This window comes from Magnolia sinica, chromosome 10 (assembly GCF_029962835.1).
Source record: "Magnolia sinica isolate HGM2019 chromosome 10, MsV1, whole genome shotgun sequence".
Classification (NCBI taxonomy): Eukaryota; Viridiplantae; Streptophyta; class Magnoliopsida; order Magnoliales; family Magnoliaceae; genus Magnolia; species Magnolia sinica.
Genome location: NC_080582.1, coordinates 68,839,494 through 68,866,864, shown reverse-complemented (window position 1 = coordinate 68,866,864; position 27,371 = coordinate 68,839,494). Strand labels below are relative to the sequence as shown.

Genomic DNA, 27,371 nt, shown 5'->3' with positions numbered 1-27,371 from the left:
AGTGGGTGTGTGTAATGTTAACATTATGGTTATATTAAATCCATTGAAGCATATACCTTAGTTAAAATGATGAAATCCTAAGACTCAGATAGCCATCAGCATAGGATCATATCTTAGTGGCTAACCAATGATCTGTAATAATCGATTTACGTTAGCAATGATCAGACCGTGCCGATCATCCTATTAAAGTACTTAAGTGATGTTGTTGATAATCTGATTGTTTTGGGATATCATTAGTCGGCCATGTGCCCAAATACATTGGTAGCCTGGTGACACACGTGTTGTACACGTGGGTGTCCATCCAAGTCATTGCCAATGGACCCTGCCTTGGTGTATGTATTTTACCCATGTTTTATAGGCTACATGAGGAGTCGATGTTAGTCTAACGTGGGTCACACCACATAGACCTCTATATTCTAATGGGGCTTGTCATTTAGTTCCCACCTTTTGTATATGATGTGCCAATTAAGGCCAATTATCTCATATATGTCTGATAACATGTTGGTATATTTAACCTGATAGGACACACAGATAACATGTCTAGTATAATTGATATCATGCCCATTTATATGCCCATACGCATCATTCGTATGCCTGTTGTGGATGACGATTGATCATAGCATACACCTTTTGGCTTGAGATACTTAAGGGACCCCATATGAGATAGGGTTGCCCCACATGATCGTACGATATGCTTGTTTGGTGCATGACTTAGATAGTATGACTCAAGCATTTTGCATTTGCATGTCACGATCACTTTTAAACCCTAGTGACATCGGGGTTGTGGCCTCTATAGGCATATCGTGGATGACCGGATTAGATACCAAAAATACCTGTTATAGCACTTGGACGCTTAAGATGTCCATGGGTAAAAGTTCCTAAACCCTTGTGGTACCAATAGGATGCTTTAACGTCGAGATTGAGTAGATAACATGAGCGCCTGAGTGTCAAATACCAGTAGGCTACGTCTCCCACTGTGTCGTGGTCGGTTGAAAAGGGGTGTAACCTTATTTGCTCGACGATAGGGAGCTATAAGGTAGGTTAAGTCTGACCAGCTCGTAAATGGGTCCGCTATTAGTGAGCTGGGTGGGTATTATCATACCATTGACGAGGCGGATAGTGAGGTCTTTTCTACTCATTTAGTCGTGTGCACCATGAGCGTGGCAAGTAGTAGACCCTGGTGATGTTTTTATCGACGAACTATTCTTATATGTGGACTCGTTGAGGATCAACATATTTGCATTATATCTCTAGCATATGACATTCGACCACATAGGCATTGCATTGCATAGCCTTGGTATGACTAACATTATTTATGGACTTGCCAGTTTAGCTTTTGATCATTTTCGCTTACTTTGACATTTGTATGCTTGGTACATGCATGGCGCACACACGCATGCATTCTCTAAGCTTCGTAGTAAGCTTATACACATTTGTTACGTGCAGGTTATGCTACACCGTAGCAACATTGAGGCAAGAGCATGAACCTGATTTTTGGAGTTTTGTTATATCTTGTATATCCTATTCTAGCATTGTACTTAAATATTATATTAGTTGATATGTAGCGATGATGTTTTGTGACTTAAGTACACTTGAGGTTATGCTCCTTTATAGAAAAAAAAAAATTTCACCCTGAAAATCCTACTTATATGATCCCAGGATCGGAATTTGGCTTATGAGAGATGTGATCCGAGAATGGGATACTACGGAGGTTGTCAACACCTAATTCAGTGACTGAAAATTTTGTGAGCCCAGTTCCCGAGTTTGGGGTGTGACAATTAGTGTGCCACATACATGGCGAGGAGTTCAAAGCATTTCACCCCCATTTACTTCCAAATCTTCTCTCAAAGAAATGATTTTATTTACAAGCCCATTCACTCCCATTTCATTTCATTTCATTTCCACGTATTTACTCCCATCGAAGGACCAAATGCCATTTACTTCAATTTACTCCCAATTTTCCCCATTTACCTCTACTTACTCCCATCCAAAGGGCCTCTTAGTCTATTGTAGTCATCTCTACCATTTTGGAAAGCCAAAGATGACTCTGAAGTCCATTGGCAGTCATCTCTACCATGTTGGAAAGCCAAAGACGACTCCGAAGTCCATTGACAGTCATCTCTACCATGTTCGAAAGCCAAAGACAACTCCGAAGTCCATTGACTTGGGTAGTCTTGGCCAACTTGCCGGAAACTTGAAACTAAAAACTTGTAATTTAATATTTATATTTATATGGGAAAAATGTATCATCAAATCCAAAGATTAATAAGAACATAAAAATAAGCTAATATCTACAAAATCCAATAAAGTGTAGAAAATTTAGGAGAAATCTCAATCGAAACTTGATTGGGGCAACTTTTGCTTTAAAAAAGTTGATTTGAAATCCAATTTGGTTGTGTCTACTCACCGAGTTTTGTTGTTTCAGAGAAATTTGGGGATACGTTTTCCTTCCCCTGATTTCATTAATTTATAGAGAACAGAATTACACAAATATGATAGGTGTGCAGGCAAATAAGGTACACAAGCAAATATGGAAGAAAGAAATAATATGGTAGTTTACAGAACCACATCCATATAGTAAGAAAAATTTAAACCATTGTAGTAAGCATATAAAAAACAAAGTTTGCTGATTCCAACACAGGCAAGCAGACATGCCAATATGGAAAACACAAGGCCCCACAATGTTTACATCTTATGGCCTAAAAGCAAGGTCATTTCACTCCTCAAGAGTGCTAGTGGATAAATCAAATGGATGGCTATAAAAATTGCATTAACCATTCATTTATTTTGTACACAGTGGCCCACTCGGGGAGTGAAACCACTTGATTTTTGGGCCACCAGTCCATAACATTTCATGATGAATGCCCAAAAGGTGATGGATGCATCATGCACCTTATTATAATACAAGTGATGCAATTGAAAAGCCACAAATATCCTCAGGAAAAAAACACTTGAATTGCCAAAAAGAAAAGAAAAAGAAAGGTAGCAAGATGGTGTTTGAATGAAATGAATATAGTTTAGGTGGAGATGAACAGCTAGAAATAATTGATCTGTGAATGATATCATCATGCAAAACAGCAATTGTGCTAAAAGAATCTAAAAATAATTCAATAAAACAGCTAATGATGCGGGTGTCTGGCCCTTGCATGTCTATCATGATTTTTTTTTTTTCTTTAATGGGAACTCCATCTTCAGTCCTTTAACTTCTTTCCTAAGCAAACATACTTTCTCGAACTTTGTGGAACTTTTCTTTCTTAACTTGTGGACAGAATATAAAGAAAACAGGACTTTGTAACCAACTCCAACTAAGAAGTTTACAAATTTAACATTCTAAAACTAATTTCACACATTTGCAACCCAAAAGAAACTCAACAAGGACCAATCAAAACAGTCCTATCATGATTGGGGCCCACGTGATGCGACATGAATACGAGCTGAAGATGTCATGGACCAGTTATCCACTTCTTGTATTATAGCTTGTAGCAACGGGCCACATGGTGACGCCCCACTCGGCTATCTTGCTTCTGCTAACAAGTAAATGGTTTTAACTGCAAAATGAAAAGATGAAATTCTGCGAGGCTCCGTCCACGTGAATTCACTTAGGGCTGTTTCGATTCATGGAAAGGTGAGGAAAGGTCCTTTCCCAGGAAATGCATTAGTTACTGTTTGTGGAGGTTGTTCTTTGGGGAGACATCGTTTCATGCTCCTTAAAATTTCCCCTCCCCTAAGAAACACAGTTTTTGCATTTTAAGGAAACGGCGAGTCAACAAGTCAAATCGATGTACAACATTCTCATCAAAGAATGATCCGATACACCATTGAATACACTGTCAAAACACAAAAAAATGATAGATTCGTGAATATCACTCTCTTTTTTTCTTTTTTCTTTTCCGATATCTTTTCATATATATATATATATATATATATATATATATATATATATATATATATATATATATTTTTTTTTTTCCTTCAAAAAAATAAAGTAAAATAAATCTGACCGATACGGGCCGATATGGCCCCGATTTTGATATGTGACGCCGTATCATATCATTTTTCTGTGGGGCCGATATGGTGATCAATACCGTCATTTAGAACCATGGTTTCCACCGACTCAAGTTCGACTGGTACTAGAGAAGGAAAGATAATCTAATTGCATTCTTAACTTCTATTCTTTATAACCTTCTCAATATATCTAATATTGTATGATCTGGATGCTCGACAGTCATTTCCAAATAAAACTACCCAACAAAATATTTGAAAAAAGTTGCCCTAATTTTCATTGAAAATATCATTGAAAAACAAACAGCGAAAACTTCCTTCCTTTACACTAGTTTCTTGGAAAGGACATTTCCCAAGGAAGAACATTTCCTCTTCTTTTCCACGGATCCAAATAGGTATTAGCCTCCCCCCACCCATCTCTCAAAAGAAAGAAAAAAGTAAAAAAGAAAGATTTAAAAAATTAAAAAGGAGAGGATGGCCAAATATTTTTTCTTTTTCTTTTTCATCTTTTCAATTTCATGAAACTGCACCATTTTCAATAATGATGCCATTGGGAAATGATCTGGTGTTGGAACACCAGTATTGAACTTCTGCAATTAGTAAACCTCATGTGTACTAAGCACACATCCTATCCATATGCGACCAAATGTGCCCATGTGATGTGACAGATGGGTGCAAGATCCAAGCCATCCACCAGGTGGGTTCCACCATGTAGATGCACGTCCTAGCCAAATCGGGCCACTACACTCATCATCTAGGGCTAAAATGTTAGAAACAAATGGATGGCTTAGAAAATTTTGACATTGGTTTTCAAATTTCATAAACTATGGCTCACGTAATCATTTTGCAGTAGCCTGATTTTGGGTCAGGGCACCTCCGTGATGGAGTCCACTTGTCCAAAGGATTTGATCTTTCACATCTGCCCCTTGTGCGTACATGTGGCTGCATTTAGAGGGAACACTTTATACACATGCATGGGCTTATCAAACTTGGGTAAACCATATCACCCTCCTCTAATCAAGTGGTTCCTACTTGCTTTGAATTTTGGGAGGGGAAATCAATAAGACCTGCACATACCTGATCTTCTGATTGGAGGGTGATAAGGTTCACTGATACCGAGAGCTATTGGCATGCAATACTGGATCACCCAAACACATTTGAAAGTTTCAACGAATTCATTGGCATTTATCTCCACACCCTATGTAACTAAAACCTGATATATGCGATCTGATACAACAAAATTGCTGGATCAAATAAAAAAAGAAGTGCTTTCGCTTGTTAATGTGTCATCCTCCCAACTTCTTTCGCAAACTAGAATTGATGAAGAATTGGACAAGATAGAGATGCTACTTATCCATAGAGAAAGTATTCAATGTTTCATGCTAATATTTATTTCAGTCATCAAACACTCAATCCCCATCCATGTGGCATACATGTACAAGATTTGAACTGTTCATTTACCATGGATAGGCCTGCTGGTGAATTTTAGAAAGACCTAGAAGCGCAACCTTTGCCAATTCCTAGATTTTAGAATTAAGAATTGGATCCCTATCTAAATGCAATCAGATTCTAAAAACTTACAAAGAAACAGCCAAGATTTTACTTCGGATTTGTGCCGTATGATCGTTGCAGTAATCCAATGCCAATATTCCAAAATAGGAGGTTTATGTACCTGATCTATACCAGAAAAGCAGGGAGTGGAGAAAGCCTGTACACTGCCCGAGGTAGGGCTAGGCCATGCGTACTTGAGAGCCGTCCATAGGTGGACCCACATGCAAGCACGTGTGATAGGAGGAGAGAGAAGTGATCTCGCTCTCTCTCTCTCTCTCTCTCTCTCTCTCTCTCACCCTCTCTAGACATCTAGGGGGAGGGAATGCCCAAGACCCTTTTTTGCTCCATCTACCTTGGGATATGATCTATTTATAAGGAGGAATTAGCATTTCAGAAGGAAACACCAATATGGTGCTCCTCACCTTTACTAACTTTGGTAGTGTCCTACAACACAAAGTCTGAAACCCATCTCATCCATGCATCCAAATTGACCAAAACTTCCACTTTCTATGGCTACCATACTTGACCTAATTTCATGTCGTCCTAAGAGATGCACCACCAGATCTCAACCATCAAATGTCCCATCAAGTGCAATAAAATAGTTTAATGGTTAAAACCAAATATCAACGGTTAAAAAATCGATCAATTTAACATTTAAAACATATAAAACGCGTTGGCCAACTTTTAAACCGCTTGATAGATGGTCCAAACATCAAGATCAGTCCACTAAATGTATCATGGGTAACCAAGTGGATCCCATGTTGGAGCATGTGGACTTCTACCACATCCGAATGCACATGCACGATCACACCTGTATGTCAGCCACTAACGTGACCTCGCAGGGCGAGTCAAAGCCCAAAAAATTAGGAACATGAAGTCACAACATGATTTCAAATCTTAAGGATTAGTCAAAGACAGTACATGATCAAGAGAACCCAGTCCAAGTGCAATGGATCTCTCACACTAGAGACTCAGTGCAATCCTCTAACACAAGTGCTCAACCAGGCCTAAACACAAGAACCTGCATTTGTGAACACTCACATTCCGATGTGGGGTAGGGGGCATAGGCACCAGTAGCCTGATGGAGGAGACCTTTCATTCCAACTCGTCACTGGTTCCCACACAGTAGACCAATTAAACCTTTCACGGATTGCCTATCCTTGCTATTATGGTCATGAAATTTAGGATACTGAGATTCATGCAACATGACTATCACTTGGCCAGTGACTGTAGTGTCCAATCCCTAAGGCACTGGAAGAAACTTTTAACCCACAAAATATTGATAGTTTCATTAGTTCTGCACAATTTAATTGAGACGAAAAAAAAGGACTCCATTAATGAATAACTAAGGTCATGCATAGAACATTGGCTTTTCAAGGCACATAATACTAACAAGGCTATATGTCACGAATCGCACCACTCAAATGACCCTAAGGGGTCGTTTGACACCATGGATTTGGGGGGATTTCAAATCCCCTGGGTTGTTTGGCACCCTAAAGTAACTGGGGTTTCAAATCCAAGGTGAGACCTTGGATTGCATCTAAAATCATTCCCATAGTTGCACGTGTAACATGTGTATCACTAGACTATTAATCTATTGGACACGTGGTCCGCTAATGATATCCTAAAATAATTAGATTATCAATTGCATCACTATAATTACTTTAATACGATGATCAGCGCCGTCCAAACATTGTCCATGTAAATCAACGGTTAAAAATTGTTGGTTAGTCACTCGGACGTGATCTTGTGCTTGTGGCCCATTTGAGACTTGGAATTTCATCATTTTTTGGCAAAGTATATATTTCAGCGAGCTTATTACAACCATTGTGTCAAATTACATAAGTTCACTAATTAGAGATATTAAAGTTGATTTAGTAATTAAATTCAAACCCCTGCAAATATATTATGAATAGCTAGCCACTTTTAGATTAAAGTTGATTCTCAATCTAGGGTGCCAAACACAACAAGGGGATTTCAAATCTAGGGGGTTCCGAATCCAAGGGGTTTCAAATCCACGCTCCCAAACAGGCCCTAAACATTGATTGAGCAGAAACCATATAGTGCTTTGTAGGAATACAACAATAGAATACACATGCGCACATTTACGTACAAATTCACATTTCTTACACTCCCCCTCAAGTTGGAGCATAGAAATCAATCATACTTATCTTGGAATACATGAGAAAGAAGATGGTGACGACTAGTGCCCTTAAGAGTTGGGCACGGGATGACTCGACTCGTTCAGACCCGACTCGACCCGAACTGAACGGGTGAGTCGATCTGAACCAAGTAGACTTGCCCAATCCGAACTCAAACCGAGTCGAGTCTGAGTCACCCAGTAACTTGACTAGACTTGACCTGAAATCCGACTCGTTCAGATTCGACTTGATCCGAAATTCGACTTGACTCAGGTTCAGGTAGTATATATAAGAAAAAAAACTAAATACCTAATTACCTAACCTACCCTACCCGCTGCACCCGACCTGATCTCTCTCCCTCCCTCCAAGCCCGGCAGTCACCACCACCACCACCAGGCCACCCTCTCTCTCTCTCTCTCTCCCTCTCTCTCTCTCTCTCTCCCTAACTCATCTCTTGAGCCTGACAGCCACTCGTCTGGACGGACCACACCCACCCGGCTCTGCCTTTAATTAAGGTAATTTGCTAATTTCTATAGTTTTTCATTCACTAATTTCTAATTGGGGGATTGGGATTTTGAAATTGGTTGAAATCAGGTGTGTCTGGGTTGGCTCGGATTGAGTGAGGCCGAGTTGAGTGGGGACGTGTGGTGCATTTGGGCTAGCTGTGGTGCGTCCTCGTGGCTCGGACTAAGCCATTTCTAAACCCTAACCCCAACCCCTCAACCTAATCCTTAAACCCTAAACCCAAACCTAAATCCCTAATTCGTAAATCCTAAACCTAAAACCTAAACCTTAAATGGCTAATTGTTTTTTTTTTTTTTTTTAATAAATAAATTAGACAATTAGTGGTTTACTTTTGAGAATTATGAATTACATTGCTTATTGCTTAGCTTATTATTGTGCAGTAGATAGTTAGCCTAATGTGGTTTATTTTTGTGAATTAAACAATTAGTTACCCATTTGAGGATTTCTATGGCCAGACGTACATATAATGAGTTTTTTATGGTATAGAAATCGCTCAAATTGTCCCATTTTAGACAGTTCAAGGTTAGATAGATAGTATGCTTTCATATAACGTATTTTGCGCTCCATCTCCTCATTTCGCTCTGGATATGTTTCTTTTTTCTTTTTTATTTCTTATGTCAAATATCTTCACATTGCTTAAATATTTAACATGGAAATGAAATCGAAGATAAACTTAGTGTGTTTTTTGTGGCATAGAAATCGCTCAAATTGTCCCATTTTGGACAGTTCAAGGTTAGATAGACAGTATGCTTTCATATAACCTATTTAAATGCTCATGCCTATTCTGCGCTCCATCCCCAATTTGTCCCTGGATACGTTTCTTCCTTTTTTTTTCTCATGTCAAATATCTTCATATTGCTTAAATATTTGGCATGAGAATGAAATGGAAGATCAACTTATCTGGAGAGACATAGAGAGATTATCTGAATTTCAGCGTGGGCGTCTAAATGAGAATATGAAAGTATTACAATCTATCCAACCTTGGATGGATGACTAATTTAGGGTTCAGTATATACTTTTAAGGTATTATAGTGCTTGTCTGATTTAGTATCTTTTAATTAGTAGATGACTAGTGAGGAAATTCCAATATCCCCTGGTGGTTTGTTAGTCACTTTGCCGATGATCTTGGATGGAGGATTTTGAAAAAGTAACACAGAGGAAAAAAAAAAAAAGAAGATTAGTGTGGAAGGATTTTGAAGAAGTAACACTAAAGAAAGACACAGTGAAGATACAGTACAAGTACTGCAGGGCTCAATATCAAGGTGTCCCGTATCGGTATCGGTTGGCGTAACGGTGCCCTCCGAAACCGATACGGATACGGGGGCGTAACGGCCCGTAACGGCGCAATTTTTTTTTTTTGCTAAAAAAATATGAAAAAATATGGATTAAATCCAGAATATTCTAAGCATTCCAAATATGCATTCATTTATAAATTGGAACATGTTTATGGTAGTGTAATGGTCCACTCTTTGGTAAGAAGTTGTATCGGCCTGTCTGATTAATTTTTTAACCAGGTAACTTGAATTTGACTAAAAAATTCATATATTTAATTTTTTAAATATGTAATTTATATACTTAACATCTTTATATCATTTCTCCCAATAGTTCTTTAAAAAAATGAAATTAAATTCAGGTAGATGGCGTTGCCAATTTGGGGCTGACTTGGAGGACTAATTTATTCTCCAAATCAGCCTCAAATTTATGCCATTTATTGTCATTATCCCACTTATAAATTGGTGGATGTTTATTGGATAGTGAATTATAAAAAAAAAATAAAAAAAATCAAAAGGCCCTATTTTTAAAAATAAAAGTTCACAAATTAACAATTAAAACTATTCAAATAATTTAATTTTGGCATTGTGAGTTAGCAATTGCAGTCCATAATTTTATTGTCAAATTTCAAGTTAATATATGTCTCGTGTACAATTTTTTAAGGCTTGAATTAGGAGGGACTCAGATGTAAAGTGCAACACACGTGTCAAAGTTTTTTGGGCCTCACCCGTGATGAATGTGTTATATCTACACCATCCATCCATTTTGCTAAATAATTTTAGAGCATGAGCCCAAAAATGAGGCACATCCAAAGCTCGGGTGGATTGCACCGTAAGAAACAATAATAATTAAATGTTCACCGTTAAAAATTTATTGGGGGCTAAAAAAGTTTTAGATCAAGCTAACATGTGTGTTTTCCCTTCATCCACGTCAATGTAACTCAATTAACAGTTTAGATTGAAAATAAACATTACAGTGGACTTTAGGAAAATTTTAATGGTAAGTATTCTATAACCACTATTTCCTATGGTGTGGTCCACCTGAGATTTGGATATTACTAATTTTTTGAATCCTGACTTAAAATGACGTGGCAAAATGGATGGACGATATGGATAAAATATATACATTACGGTGAGGCCCACTCGGGTCTGGTCTGATTGGATGGAAAATAAACGTTACCGTGCCCTAAAAATCATTTAACCGTGAAAATCATTATGCCTGCTGCTATTTTGGTGTGGTCCAAATGATCTTCGGATATAATTCATTTTTTCGCTGGTGCTCTAAAATGATCTCTGAAAATATGTGAACGGTGTAGATGTAATAAATACATCACTGTCGAGCCCATATAACTTTGATCTCCTTTTGAACCGTTCGTACAACTCGGAGCTCGAGGAGTGTCAGCGCTCGTCTTTTGCGTGACACGTACCCACGGCAGTCAGCCGCTGTAAATAAATAAAAAAAAAAGGAGAGAGGGAAACGAAAAGAAAAAAAAAGGGAAAGAAAGAAAAGAAAAAGAGGGAAAGAAGAGATTGAGAGAGAGAGAGAGCGAGAGAGAGAGCGGGAGAGAGAGGAAGAAGAAGAAGAAGATCGGGAAGCAGCCGGGCGCAGCCGCAGCCGCAGCCGCAGCCGCTCGAGAAGAAGAAGAAGAAGAAGAAGAAGAAGAAGAAGAAGAAAGAGAAGAAGAAGAAGAAAAGAAAGGAAAAAAAGGTATGGTTTTTTTTTTTTTTTTTGTTTTTTGTTTTTTTTTTTTCAGGGCCCTGTAACAGCCGTTACGGTCACAGAATTCCATAACGGCCGTTTCGACCCCGTATCGCGTAACGGGTCCCACCGTTACTGTTACGTATCGGCCGTTACGGCCGATACGTAACCGATTTGGGATACCCTGCTCAATATGCTAAACAAGTAAACAGGTCAACCAAAACTCTGAAGAAACACTTATTAAAGTGTCATAAAAAAGTGAGAAGCCAGACCTCAAGACAACATATACTTTCATTTACCCAATCTTTGGTGGATCCGTCATAAGGTACCTTGTCCATCTATTAGTATAACAGGGACCATGTGAATGAGTTGACGACTAGATTTATTATTGCAAATGAACAACTATTTCAGATGGTAGATAGTCCATCTTTTGTCGAATTGGCCAGAGGCCTTAACCCCAGATATGAGGTCTCCCGTACAACAATAAAGAGTGTGCATGAAGATGTATGCAAGTAAGAAGGTCAAGTTAAAAGGACAATTGACATCGGTTTCCCAAATCAGTCTGACATCAGATTTGTGAATGACATCCAATCAACGAAAGAGATATATGTAACTAACTGCCCACTATGGTGATGCCGAATGGAGGCTCTGCAAAAGAGTTATAAACTTTCGCTATCTTTCGCCTCCTCACATTGGTTTGATGATTTCAAACTGCATGTATAGATGCCTTGTGGAGTGGGGCATTGAGAAGAAAGTCTCCTCAATAACTTTAGACAATGCTTCTGCAAATAATAACGAATTTGCGTAACCAATTTGGGGCCACCGATGACTTGTATTTCGGTAGGAAAATATTTCATGTTAGGTGTTGTGCCCACATCCTAAACTTGATTATACAAGATGAGCTTAAAACAATTGAGCCAACGATCGAGAACATGAGAGAGAGTGTGAAGTAAATACGGGGGTCACCTTCACGATTAAATACATAGTATGAGATCGTGAAACGGTTGAATTTGTCATGTCAGAGAATGATGAAGCTGGATGTCATGATATGTTGGAATTCAACTTACGAAATGTTGAATTCAGCGATAGCTTTCAGAGATGCATTCTCTCACCATGCGGAGCATGATATTGCGTATCCGTGGTTGCCTTCTGATGATGATTGGACAAGAGTAGTAGTTCAGAAGTTCTTTTCAGTTTTTTTAATGACAGAACGAAGATCTTTTCAAAAAGCAAGTATCCAACAACAAATATATTTATGCCAGAACTTTGGGAAATAAAAGATGTTTTGTATAGAAGCTGTAGTGGACCGGACTTTTTACGAATAATGACTATGGGTATGCAGTTAAAGTTTGATAAGTATTGGGTTGAGTGCAGTTTGGTAATGGCTATTGCAGTCATTCTTGATCCATGATACAAGATGTTCCTGGTTATATTCATTTTTTTAAAAGTTGTATGGTGAGAAGAGTGCCACTAAGGTCAATAAGATTTGTGATGCAGTCGAAGATCTGTACAATTTCTATGTAGAAACATTAGGGGCCACAAAAGACAATATTGCAGGTTAGACTCCTAAAGTGAGTTCTAGTTCTAATGTTGCTACACAACGAAACACAATTGACGATTTCATGTCTTTCATGGCACAAGTTGAGACCCAAACACAGGCAACCGAAATGGAACTTGACCACTATCTCAAGGAGCCATTTGTAAAGTACATAGGCGAAGAATATGATGTTTTAGACTGGTGGAAGTCGGAAGCTCGTGAATCACAATATCGTGTACTCTCGTTGATGGCATGAAACATCTTGTCAATTCCAATTTCAACCGTGGTGTCAGAATATGCTTTTAGCATGGGGAGTGTTGTCATGAACAAGTATTGAAGCTTATTTACACTGGAATCAGTTGAAGTACTCATTTGTACACAGGATTGGCTACGTCCAATCTGGGGAAAAGGTAACTCCGTTGATGAGGAGTTCAAGGAAGAGGAGAGTGAGGAGCAGGGTGAGACAGTACCTACAACAATTATATGAAGTAAGATGAGGCAGTGCTTTCTATTTCCCTTGCATTTGCTTATGACAATTTAACAATTATTATTTGTGGATTTGAATTGTAATATTTGATTGGTGGATGGATATTTTCCATGTTTATAACTTATCAGCTTATGTATTTTAATGTTTTTTTTTTTTTTTTAAATATATTTTTCCTCTTTTCATTTATGCTTTTAAATGAATTAATGTTGCTTAAAAATCAAATGGTTGGCTAGTTGTGTTTGTTTATCTTCATTCCTTAATTATTTATGTTGTCTCAGTCTAATCAAATATTACTTCTTTCAAAATTCATACTTATAGATATGTCATCGGAAGATGATTCATCAACAGATATTTGGGATCATGGAGCCCAAGTCTACTCACAGGATGAAAAGATAAAGTTGCAATGCAAGTTGTATGGAAACCAACTTGTAAATAAAATAAAGCGGTTAAAATTACATTTGGCTTGTTGGGGAGGAGATGTTGCCCCATGAAGCAAAGCTCTTCCAGAAGTTCGGGATTTATTTCAACCTATTCTTGACTCAAATACAAAGGCTTCCACCCCTTTCCCTATAACCAATACAACCAGCCACAGAAGATAAAGAAGTAAGCCTACTATAAATGAAGAAGGGTCAAGCAGAGGAAGAGCCCCCACACTTAGTAGAGAAGAAGTACACAAACTATAAAGGGAACAAGAAGAACGAGATTATAAAGAAGCCGTAAAACAAAGCTTGGAATTGGCATCTAGGACCAAACAATATCAACCCCCACCGAGTCAACATAATGCCAAAGCAGGCACGAGTATAGGACAAGCTAGGCGATAAATCATCAAAGTTTCTTAAAAGTCTCATTGCATTTTATAGGCGATTAGAAATCCCGTACAAATCGGATCATAAAAAGAGGACGAAAAAACTTGATAAATAAATGAATGAGGATGGTGGAGAGACATCTCAACCATCCGATTCAGAAGAGGTAAACAACCATCTTTTAGACACTTCCAGCTTGGACTCAGCCTAGAGTTTTCCCGCAGTTCAAGCCATAAAAAAGAACCAAATGATGATTCTGGCGACGAAGGTGGAGGATGGGGTTACTATTATGAACAAGGTTGCTCTGGTTACATGCCACAAAGGCATTCATCATACTGAGGATATTGAATGAATGAATGGTTTATTGGTTTGTATGTAGAACTCCAAGATTCTGAGCATACTTTTGAGTTTTGAGAATGCTTATTTACTTTGATCGTTTTCTTTAAATTACTTTTGAGTCTTTGACAATATTTATTATGAACAACTCAAGTAGAAAAAAAAAAAAAAGAACAAGGAAAAAAAGCTCAACTCGACTTGACCCGGTGTTGACTCGACCCGGACTTGGTCTGGGTTAGTCCAGGCCAAACCTGGACTTGGATCGGGTCAGGAATACTGGACTCGGTAACAAGTTAGGTTGAGTTCGGGTCAGGTCTATTTCAAAACCGGGTTGGGTCAGCCCTAACTCAATCCGATTTGACTCGATGCCCAACTCTAAGTGCCCTGGTCAAAAAATTGGCAAGTTGATCATCCGACTATTGATATGATATGCAAACATCTTTAGAAGTCGCTTTCTCCCAAATAAAATGATAATCAACCTCGATATGCTTGGTGTGCTCATGATATACCATGTTAGAGGATATATGAATAGCTTTAAGATTATCACTATGTAGCGTCATGAGAGAAGAAACAAGGAGACCTAATTTAGTAAAAAATGTCTTTAGCCAAAGTAACTCACACACACCATGAACCATCACCAATACCTCGCTTTAGCACTGGAGCAAGCCACAAAAAATTGCTTTTTTGCTTTTCCATGCCACTAAATTCCCACCGAAGTGAAATAACTAGAAGTAGATCGACGATCAAAAGGAGAGCTAGCCTAGTCTTGATTAATGTAAGCCTCAACATGACAATGATCATGTGGAGAATAAAGAATTCCCTATCTAGTTGAACATTCGAGATACCTCAAAATACAATTAACTGCATCCAAGTGATTCTTAGGGAAGCATGCATAAATTAACTAACTATACTAATTGCATACACAATGTCAGGATGCGTAATAGTCAAATAGATGAGTTTCTCGATAAGGCGTTGATACAAGCCAATATCTAGCAAAGAATGATCACCATTCAGCTAGAGTTGGTGGTCGTGTTCAAGAGGAGTTTCTACAGGCTAAGCACCGAGAAGTTTACAGTCACAGAGAAGGTCAAGGGAATATTTTTTGAGATAACAATAACATGTCGAGATCTTGCCACTTCTATCTCCAAAAAATATCAAAGAGACCCAATATTTTTAATATCAAATTCTCTATTGAGGAACGCTTTTAACGACTTCATAGCTTCACTGTCATCCCCAGTGATAATGATGTCATCCACATATAATAACAATAGAGAGACCAATAACACATTTGAAGAATAGAATATGGTCAACACAATTTGCAAATATCCAAACTTCACTAGTTTATGTCGAAAGTTTTTGAACTAGTTTATCTGAATCTCACTTGCATATTCCACTTGTAGTTAACGACATAGAGGCACTGGTCAGCTCCCACCATTTAAATATCTTGGGAGAAATAAATTGATCAGATGATATTTAGCACAGGCAAGACAAGCTCATATTAATGGCTGATTTGCTCAGATTGTTTCGTGGTAAATGAATTGCAGTGAAGGAAGCAACCTCAAAATGGTACAGCACAGTCGGGCCTATGATGACATAACTCCAGCCACAAACCTCTTAAGTGCTGTTTAATAATCTCATAAAGATTTTTTCCCATGACAAAAATTAGCAATCTCCCGGGTTAATTGAAAAACTTGAGCCACATTTTTTTTTTTTCTGAGAATAAGTTGCTGCAATAGAATCCCATATCTTTTTATCAGTCTCACAATATCCAAAAGTTTCACCGATTTCAGCCTTCATTGAGTGCAATAACCACCCCATAATCATCATATTATCAGTTTCCCAATCCACATAAGGATTTGATTTCTCAGGTGCTTGAATAGTTCCATCTATGTATACCAATTTTTTTCAACCACTGAGAAATATATGGGTTGACTGGGACCATGAGAAATAATTTGTACCATCAAATCTAATATTGGTAACTTGCAAGACTGGATTATCAATTATTCCAGGTACACTAACTACCCTTGGAATAACTGAGGAGCTTGAAGAACTACTTGAATATAAAGATTTTCCTACAATCTTGCTAAAAAATCGCTTCAAGCTACTAGAGACCACCCAGGCACACTCTTAACTACACACGCGCGCGCGCGCGCACACACACACACACACACACACCAAACAACTTGGAACCAATCAAGGCTGACCACGACTATATACTTACAAGTGCAACAACGATCTTGAAACACATCTAAGTGACCATTTGAGGAAATCACATCAGAAATAACAAGAAAAATGCCCAAACAACAGGGTTGTAAGACCTTTTTTTCTCACAAAACACATTATAACTTCCTTAATTCTCACCTAATCAATATTATACTTGTTCTAATAGATGGGAAACCCCAAACCGCACCAAACCCCTATAAAAAACAGTACAAGAAATCCTAAGAAAAGAGAGAGAAAAAAGAAGGAAACAGCAGTTTTTCCTGACTTTTTCTATTTTGATTGAAAGTCCTTGAAAAACTTACCAAAAAATCTCACAAAAATCACCATAAATCTTCTAAAATCGTGCCCTTCCAGATCGCATACTTTTATTTTTAATCACCATGGGGCTATCCGACCATGTAGAGGACGATGTCAATAGTGGACCCTACCAAAAAGATCTCCTATCAGCATAGGAATCCCACTCTGAAACGAAGTAGAAAGAGTGGAAAGAAGAGCAAGACACGAAAGAGATGGAGAGTGACAGTGAAGAACGAGGAAGAAGAGAAAGAAGGAAAGAAAGAGGACTTTTTTTTCTTCTATATAAATGCAACACTTGTGCTAGTCCCTCTTGACACACACACACACGCACGTGCGCTCCCACACACACATCAACATGAGAAAAACATATAATGCTCTGTAGGAAAACAACAATAGAATACGCATGCGCATACATTTACATATACATTCACATTCCCTATAGATTGGAGGATATTTGCTCTTTGAATGTCGATAATTGGTTGGATCTTTACCTAACCACCCATTTGCAATTCTCAATAATTCTCCCAATAGGCTAAGATCATTCATGGGGTATACCCCATCCACAACAGGCTTCAGTAGATGAAAGGTTTGTATCTTGTAAATATGTATTAATTGCATCAGTGTTGAATGCCTGATAACTAAGATAACATTGATAGCGCTGGATCCTCCCTTTGATCAACTAACTCCGGAGACATGGGACTCATTGTGCCTCCGCATCGATTACCATACATGTGGCTAACACGGATGAGAACCAGACCAATCATCTCACATCTTCACACTGATTAGACACTACGAAAACTTTCCCTGACCCGACACTCTTGTATTGTCTGCTTTTTCCCCTTGAATGTGAGCCATTGCCAACTTTTGTCTTTTAGTATCCATTCGTATGCTGCTGGTTAAACAATTAGGATCATCCAATCAGTGAGGTCTTTTGTTTATGGCCCACTTGCTATTGGATGTGTTGAATTTGTGAGCCCTTAGCTAATTTTTCTTCTGGAGTTTTGGATAGTTGGTGCGGGTAGTGTTTGGGGAGCTTAGTGTGTTTGTTCTTTGCCTCTGTTCTTCTCTTTCCTCTCAGTAAAATATCATTAATTCTAAAAAAAAGAAAAAGAAGTATCATCTGCATCTCACTTGCGTATTCCATGTGTAGTTAACGACATAGAGGCACTGATCAGCTCCCACCATTTAAATATCTTGGGAGAAATAAATTGATCACATGATATTAAGCACAGGCAAGACATGCTCATATTGATGGCTGATTTGCTCAGATTTTTTCGTGGTGAAAGAATTGGAGTGAAGTAACCAACCTCAAAATGGTACGGCACAGTCAGTCCTCAAACGGTTTAGACGAACTGTCCCAAGAATGTATTCGGGCAGCTCCTTCTCCTCCTTTGCCTGCAAAAATAGTGGATTTGCAATTGGTAGATGAGTTTTGGTTATGATTCGAATGTTGCTTAATCAAAGCATATCATGATAATATCATCCCATACAACAATTTGGTTGAGGATATTTTTAAGGCAGAAACAATACCTATGCAGTAGAGATGTTTTGATTCAGTGATTTAGTGCAACTGCTTCAAACCTTCAGTAGTGTGTATAGACAAGTAAAGTCCTTGGCTGGGGATAAAATACTAGATTATAGAGGTGCTTTGGACCTCTTGACTAGTGAAATCTTGTCGTCACCAGGAGAATTCCCTTTCTTGACCAATATGGGAATGGGATTCCTAGATTCATAGTCCTAAGCTTAGCCGCACAAGGTTAGTGGATTTGGGTGCAGGAGTGGGGAAAGTCTCTTTCAAAATGTTAGCAAGTGACTAAGAAGAGGGAGAGCGAGTTCAAAATGGGAGGTGTACCTAATCAGAAGGTTCATGCAAAGAAGGCATCAGGTGTTATTTCCTTTCCGTTCTAATTTATTCCCAACAGCATGTGTGCTTCAGTGGTACCGGTAGCAACCTAACCTTATGGTGGTATTGGCCATATGTAGGGCCCACATAATGTATTCACAACATCCAAACATCCATCCGATACTTCACCCCCAAAAACCGCTAAGGCCCAATACTCAGCTCAATCTAAAAATGGAGTTGGCCACAACAAAGGGAACAAGCTGAGAGGGAAAGGTCACCATTAAATTTCATAGGGGCACACACGAGTTGTAGAACAGCTTGGTTCTTGTTCTGAATGGCCCGGATTCTACATATACAACACGATAGGTCCCGCAATCTAATCGACAGTAGCATTCCCTCTCAACATGTTCCATGATCTACGGCCTAGCTGAGTTTTGGATGGGGGTATTTTTGGGAGAATTTTTTTAGGCATCTGATGGATGGGTTGGATTTCATGAACATATCACCAGACCCCACATCTGTCTGCTGCTACTGTAACGTTAGGGTGGTATTGATGCCACTGTAGCGGGCCCCAAAGCCAATCACCATTTATATGTAATTCAGCTTCCCAATTATGTTCCAAACATTTTAGGATACATGATGATTGTACTAAGTTTTGTGAAATCCTCTGCCACAACCATCCACATATTCCCCTATGATTGTAACGAAAAATGACATGAGACTACCATTGCACCAGTAAAATTGAGAAACTCTTACATTAATAAAGAGAAAATTTTCTCTATATACAGGAATTACGAATATACAAACCTCAATCAGTATTGCAAGGTCCACAACAATGCTTGTGACATATCCAAGGACTAAACCTATGATACTCTTTGCAACGGATGAAGATCCAATATCCACATCTATCTGCACAGTTAAAATGCAAAGCTTAGAACTTAAGGAGCTATACCAAATTGAGCAAAAGAAGAGTATGATGATGCACCCCATGTATTCTTGTTTGCTGATTGATGATATTGGACATAAATTTCACTTCAGTAAGCATGAGCTTATGTTTCGAGATGATATGATCCACAATGTCAGGTCAAATGAACAAATGATTCACAATATTACATTTGGATTACAACAGCCAATTTGAACACTCACCATCAAATCCAAGATTACCTTATGTAAGAGAGAATAGAATGGTATCATCCATCTACACAACTATTAGGGCTCTTCAAAGCTTGGGCTGAGTTCCGTCCATGCCCAGTCCGCATAGTAAAATATTGGTCCGAGCCCGGTCCCAGATGATTTGCATGGCTTGAGCCTGAGGCCAATCCCAGCCACCCACTTTTGTGCAAGATCCAGGCCAGGTGGGACTGGGCCAGCAGGCTTTTTAGACATAGTTCAAGCCAGGCCTGCCTAATAAGCAGGCTTAAATTTTATGCCCAGGCATGGCCCTTGGGCATAATATTCCAACCCAAGTCCAGACGGACGTGGGCCAGGCCCGTAAGTCCGACAGGCCAGGCCGGCCAATTGACAGCGCTAACAATTATTACATTTTATTGGGGTAGGCTGTATTTATCCCGCATGACACTAAGGAAGGCATCCTGGTAAATTAAATCAGAACCATCATGGGAAAAAACTTTTTTTTTTTTTTACAAAAAATCTTTGTTTTCTGAACAATGAACAAAAACGATAGAAGCAATTGAGATAAGGAAGATTTGTGTAATCCACAGCTAAGCTATTTCCATTAACATGAAAGCCAAAAGAAATAAAAATACTCAGAAGGGTTTGTAACAGTTTCTTTTTCATTCATTTATTACTATATGTATTATGAAAAGTATTAGTCCTTGTCTATTATAGTGTGATTTTCTTTTCGTGTTTTTCTTGGAAAGTAAAGGAATTTATTAAGAGAGCCAAGAGGCCAACACAAACCAAAGCAAACCCAAACAAACCAATATTTGGCCCCTGGTGGACAATTTATAGCCCAATTGATAGCACCCAAAAGAGAGATGCTTCTGTTTCGAAAAACAAAGGTTATTCCTCTCGCTTCACAAAGTCCAAAGAACAGCAAGTGACGCCACCCTCGACCTCAACCTTCCCTTTTTCTCAGAACCGCTAACATGCCTTGATTGGAAGAGCCCTTCTATAGAATTCGGCATCACCCATGGAACCTTAAAAAAAGTTGAGAATTTTGGACCAAATGCCACTAGCAAAGGTATAATGGATGAACATTTGGTCCATAGATTCTACATCTTTTTTGCATAGGAGAGAGATCTTTAAGAGCACCATAGCCCTTTCACAAAGGTTGTCAATGGTAAGGACCCCATTCATGCCTACAAGCCAAGTGAAAACTGAAAACTTGGGAGAGGTCTTGTAGGACCAGATAGGGCCTGTGTGGTGGCAACTATTTCAAGCCTCTAACTGGGATATCATATCATAGAAGGATTGTGATGCGGGGGCATCATGGTGTGATTCCAAGGATGCATTGTATCTCCACGTTGGGGTGGGGTGGCTATGAGGTGGGGTTTGTGAGATACAGAATGGCCATGAGGTGGGGCCCCACTGTGGGACCATGCGATTTAGGGACCCGTGTGAAGCGGGAGTCGTCCATGGGGAGGTCTCGCCTGGGTTTGCCATAGAGGGCCTGTATATAGGGATAAATCGGTCCTTCCCCATTAGCTCTAGAGCTTTTGCTACGCTGGTTAGTTGCCCGTTGTTAGACTACATGGAGAAAGCTCCCAATTTGTCTTTAAGCCAAATCATCGAACCCTTCATGCTTGGAGAAGGCCAGAACCCTTGCAGATGAGAGAGGAGTCACGCCATGTCTTCCATCCCAACATCGTTGAGATTTCACCTACAAGGAGGGACCCACATATCCCCATCACCCAAGTATGAGAAGCAATGGGTGACCAAGACCTCTGTAACAAGATAGAGCTTGGCCAGACTAGGGAACTCCAAATGAAGCAAGGACTTCCCGATCCAGGCGCTTCCCAAAATCTGACTCGATCCCCATCCCCAATGGTGAATCCCACACGCTTGAACACTTTGTTAGCCACTCAAGCCACTACCTTCCAAAGGTTTGACACATGGTACAGGCAGTGTTCGAAATATCGGTATTGTGTTACGTATTGCATCTTTGGGATATAGATACGTATTAGTTATCGCACGGAATATATCATTTGTATCTGGTAATTCATCGCGCTTTTTGGAAAACATGAGGAAACATCGGAAAAATGGTTGAATTTTTCAATGAAACTTTAAGGATTGTTAAAAAAGACCTTAATACACACTTTTAAATCATAACATCTCAAAAAAGAATTGCACATAATAGGTTTCCTTTGTATAGGGTCCTAAGCTATGCGCTGTTTGACTAAACTAATGCAACTATTATCAAATTGAATGCATAACATTTAGATTGTATGTGATGATCATTTCATGAAACAATCCTAACTACTTCAAAATTAGTCTCTATTGACAGCAAGTTGAAGGGAAATTTCGAAGAAAAAAATATTTCAATAATTTTTAATTAAAAAGTGCCTTTTATTTTCCAAAAATTGACGACTTAACAAATCAGTAGATCAGCCTTCATACATGCTTGAATTCATGTTTGGAGTGCAACATTGCAAGCAATTTGGGAGAAATTGGTGAAATTTTGAAAATTTCCCAAATTTCCCCAAATCGGACCACATACACTCAAATTTTGAAATTAGAGTGTATGCCATGATCATTTCATCAAATACTCCTAAATACTTCGAAATTAGTCTCAATTGACAGCTGGTTTAAGGTAAATTTTGAAAAAAAAAAAATAAATAAATAAACCAATGGATATCGAAATAAAAGCTCTAACTCCATGAATTTTTATGCAAAATATGAAGAACCAATGGATTTATAACCACTTGACATTGATTTAACATAATTTCAAAAAACAAAAAACAAAAAACAAAAAAAAAAGGGATTGGAAATTGAAAATGCTCATCGTATTGAACATGTGGGATGTATCGGCACTACCTGTGTGTTTCATATCGCATAGGTGGGATACAAGATATATCGTGGGATAAATCGGCTGATATCGTCGATATTTAAAACATTGAGTACAGGGAAGAATACTTGGTTCCCTATGCCTTGGAGGTGCCATATTTTCCTGCAATGATGAGTCTCTAAAGGTTGTTCTTTTTCACCCCAAATCTCCACACCCACTTCCCTAATAGGGCTGAATTAACATCATCCAACCTTCCAATAAGGTTGTATTAACATTATCCAGCCTTTTAATACCCACATCTCCATCACCATACAATCTAGACACCTCAATCGACTCGAGCATATGAAATTTACCCTTGGTCGCTTAGCCTTGCTAGAGGAAGTCCCTTCTTAGCCTATCAATCCTTGACAAAACTGATTTTGGGCAACAAATTACTGACATGAAATATAAGGTGAGATTAGAGAGGGTGGCCTTGATGAGAGTGACTCTGCGGCCAAGGGAAAGAAGCCTACTCATCTAAGGACAAAAGCTTCCTCTCCATTCTTTTAATCACCTTATCCCACAAGTGCTTAGTGCATTTGCCAATGCTAAGAGGGAAAGAAGCCTACTCTTTCAAGGCAAGAGCTTCCTTTCCATTCTCTTAATCACCTTATCCCACAAGTGCTTAGCGGGTTTGCCAATGTCGAGAGGGAGGTCAAGATACGAAGAGGGAAGAGACCAACCTGGCATCTGAAAATTTCAGCTGGCATGGTATCTTCATCCTTAGCTGAGTGGATTTGAAGAATATCAGTCTTGGTTAAATTAACTCTTAGATCCAACACCACATCGAAGCACCCGACAATCTTCCTAAGATTGTCCACCATGGCCTCATTTGTCGTGTAAAAGATGAAAGTGTTGTCAACAAACTGGAGGTTGCAAACACGCTTATCAATGTTGTCTACCTTGAACCCCCAAAAAAGGCTCACTAATAGATCCTTACTCCACATCAAGGTGTTCCGTAATGGTAACAGTGGCCGTAACGGCCACCACCGTTACCTTTATGATACGGGGCATAACAGCTGTTACGGCCCCGTAACGGCCATTACGGTCCCTCTTATTATTATAATAATTATTATTATTATTGAAAAACCCCTGAAAAACCTCTATCTACCCCGTAGTGTTGATTAAAAAGTATGAAAAACCTGTGTCTGTCCCATAATAAACCATTACGGGGCTATTATGGCCTTTATAGGGGACGTAACGTGCCGTTAACGGTAATTACGGGTCATTTTTTTTTCCATAACGGTTGTTACGACCCCGTAATATGTAACGGTTGCCACTGTTACCTTTACGTAACGGCCTTTACGACCTCATAATGGCCTTTACGGCACACCATGCTCCACATCCTACTTAGGGCTTTAGAGACAACCATAAACATGAAGAGGAAGAGGGGGTCTCCCTAACGAAGGCCCCTCAAAGCTTTGAAAAAGCCAAATGTAGAGTTGTTAATGAGAACGGAGAACTTTGCTACCGAGACGCGGACTTGGATCCAATACCTCCACTTCATCCCGCATCTCCACTGATCCAACATTTAATCAAGGAAGGACAAATCCACATGGTTGTAACTCGCAAGCCTTCTCCAAGTAAAGTTCACAAAGGACTCCTTTCCTGTTAGCTCAATGGCATGAATTGAGGCATTCTTGGGTGATCAATGTGTTGTTGAGGATCTATCCGCCAAAGATGCCAAAGATGAAAGCGCTTTGGGAAGGGGAGATAACCTTAGGGAGCACAACCCTAAATCTTTGGCTCAAAATCTTAACAATAATTTTATATGAGCTAGCGACGAGGCTAATGGGCCTGAAATCTTTAAGGCACTCAACACCTACGAGTTATGGAATTAGAGCTATGAAGGACCTCTCAATATCAGGTAGAAGATAACCAGAGTTGAAAGAATTTAGCAACGAAGCACAATAGATCTATCCTGATCGTCCCTTAGAATGTCTAGAAGAGGGCCAATGGAAACCCATACGGCTTTGGATCTCTATCCTTATCAAGAACATTAGCATCCTCAACTAAGATTCTATCAGTGTTTTAAATAGAGGTAGCGTGATGCATAGCGCTCAGCCCTCTATAACGTGTAGCGTAAATACGTAGTGTGTAGCGTAAGCTACACGATACTTCTATTTTTAAATTTAAAAATAGGACGAATATAATAAATAGTGGAAAAAAAGGGAAAAAAATATAAAAATGCCTAAAAGATGATTCATTTGATCAATTATAAGCATGTTCAAAAAAGTTATTAGTTATCATTTATCAAAAGCCAATCCACATATATAAGCCAAATCAAATAATTATCACATCAACAACTTTCTAAGCAAACCACTTTAATTAATAATGTCTAATTGAAACCGCAAGTCACAATTATGAAAAGAAATAAAAATCCCATAGGTTAAAAGTATCGAGTATAATACAAGTGTCACATTCCTCAACATTAGAAACAAAGAAAACGTGAAAAAAATAATAAAAAAATAAAATAGTAAAAAAATACATTGTAGCTTACGCTATGAACGCTACGTGCTACGTAGCTGTAGCGTATGCTACAACCCTTGTAGTGCATGCTATAGGGGATTTACGCCAATTGGGATGCTACGTAGCGCTACGGCCACGCTACGGGCGCTATTCAAAACACTGGATTCTATTAAAGACCAAGTTATCAAGATTTAGCGGCACCCACTGCTCTCCTGGAAGCAGGTTCGAATAGAACTTGATGATGGATTCACAAAATTTGGCTTTTGTCCTCCATTCTCTTGCCATCAACCAGGAGTGAAAAGATGTTGTTGGCTTGAGAACAAGCACTAGCAATCCCATAACATTATATTCTTGTCTCCTTCTTTGAGACAAGTGGTGTTAGAATGCTAGTGTCACTCATGGTATGCCATAACAGCCATGACGAGGCCATGAAGGCCGTTATGTAAAGATAATGGTGGCAACTGTTAGACATTATGGGGTCATAATGGTCGTAACGGACATTACAGAGAAAAAGACCCGTAACGGCCCCCATAACAACCCATTACACCCCCCGTAAGAGCTATAACAGCCCCCATAACAGTCTATTACGGGGCCGATATAGGTTTCTCAAGGTTTTTTTTTTTTTTTTTTTTTCCTTTCAATAAAAAAAAGAGAATATGATGGCCGTTATGGAGGCCGTAACAACCATTACTACCTGTATCATAAAGGTAATGATGGTGGCCATTACAGCCACCGTTATTGTTACAGAATACCTTGACGCCACTTGATCTCCTCCTTTTTTAGCATAATATTGTACTCAATGGAGAGCTCTACCTTGATAACTTTCTTGTCTTTCAACAGTGCCCTTTCTTCCTCTTTAAAATCCAACGCTTGGATCTCCTACAAGATAGAATCCATCTCTTGCTCCCACTACCCAAACAGTTCTTTCTCCCACTCCTTGAGTTTGGCTTTGAGCATTTTTAGCTTTGGAAGAGCTTGAAACCATCAAGGCCTTCAATATCGAAGGTCGACCAGTAGCCCGAAACCATGTCGTGGAAGCCCTCCACTTTGAGCCAAGCCAATTCGAATATAAAGGGGTTAGGCCCCAGTCAACTTCATCAACTTTGAGGAAGATGGGGCAATGATAGAAAACTGGCCTATTAAGTAATGAAACTATGCCAAAACAATCACCATCTACATAATTCTATCATGGCATTAAAGTGTACATTTGCATGCAACCTTCATGCTACTCACATTTATTATTATTATTATTAGTCCTTTGCGTGTATGCTATGGTAAAATAAAGCATGACCATGCCTTCTTTTCTTTTTAAAGTTCTTTGGTTCTGCATTGATTGAAGGAGAGGGGTTAAGCGGTGTAGAACACAAGCTAAAAATATAGAGAAAAGTGTGTTTATTCTTTTTCAATAGATAAGAAAATGCATCTAACTTCCTCAAGCTAATAATATATAGATCAATTTTCTAGAAAATAAAAGATGGATATTCTCGAGTTATAGACTAGCATCTCCATGTTGCTCAGGGGTGACAACAACATGAGGATGAGGAAATAACTTTCCAACCAAACTGTCCACAAAAGCTTTGTACACCATCATTGTTCTTGAATACTAACACTCATGATCTATGTAACAAGGACACTACAACTTTTGGAAGCTATGCCATTTAGTCCATGACTATGTGTCTACCACTCAAAAGACTTTTATTTTTTATTTTTAATGCTTAATTCTTGTTATCTAATACATATATACATCCATCCATCCATACATCCATCCATACATACATACAAGGGAGTTTTAGGTTTATTATTGTTATTGCTATTATTATTTTATTAGTATTAATTGGTGTTTTACATGTAAATAATTTTTTGAATGGCCTTTAACATATAATTGCAATATAATATCAAACTATAATAGTATTCTATAATATAGCAAATCTGGCCTTCAAGAATCACTTGTTAGACACACTGACAGATGTTTGTCCGTGCAACTTCCTCCATTAATTGGTCGATAATTGGGAATGCCATTATAATTAGCCACAAAGAAAATAATTTTCCAATTCTTACGAATCCCTTGAAAGAAGCCAACAAGGACTTCCAGCAGAACTAGCAATCCTTGAAGCATGGCCTGTTTAGGACTCTCTACCTGTATTTGGGGGTGAACTTTCCAAGAGTTGAAACATACAAGTA

General features: G+C 38.7%; 1 protein-coding gene across 3 annotated transcripts in view; it reads right to left on the bottom strand.

The window, feature by feature from the left end:
- Window positions 1-2,996: 2,996 nt before the first annotated feature.
- LOC131216921 (protein ENHANCED DISEASE RESISTANCE 2-like) overlaps window positions 2,997-27,371 on the bottom strand; it is a 188,758-nt gene continuing 164,383 nt past the window's right edge. Inside the window, exons 21-23 of one of the 3 annotated variants that reach the window (XM_058211536.1) lie at window positions 19,523-19,624; window positions 18,180-18,267; window positions 2,997-3,548 (exon numbers count right to left, since the gene is read on the bottom strand). In XM_058211536.1, coding sequence (XP_058067519.1) covers window positions 18,181-18,267; window positions 19,523-19,624 — 189 coding nt within the window. In that variant the 3' untranslated portion in view covers window positions 2,997-3,548; window position 18,180. Of the gene's footprint in view, window positions 3,549-18,179; window positions 18,268-18,466; window positions 18,725-19,522; window positions 19,625-27,371 lie in introns of those variants that run through there. The other 2 variants (XM_058211537.1, XM_058211539.1) reach the window with 2 other exon arrangements.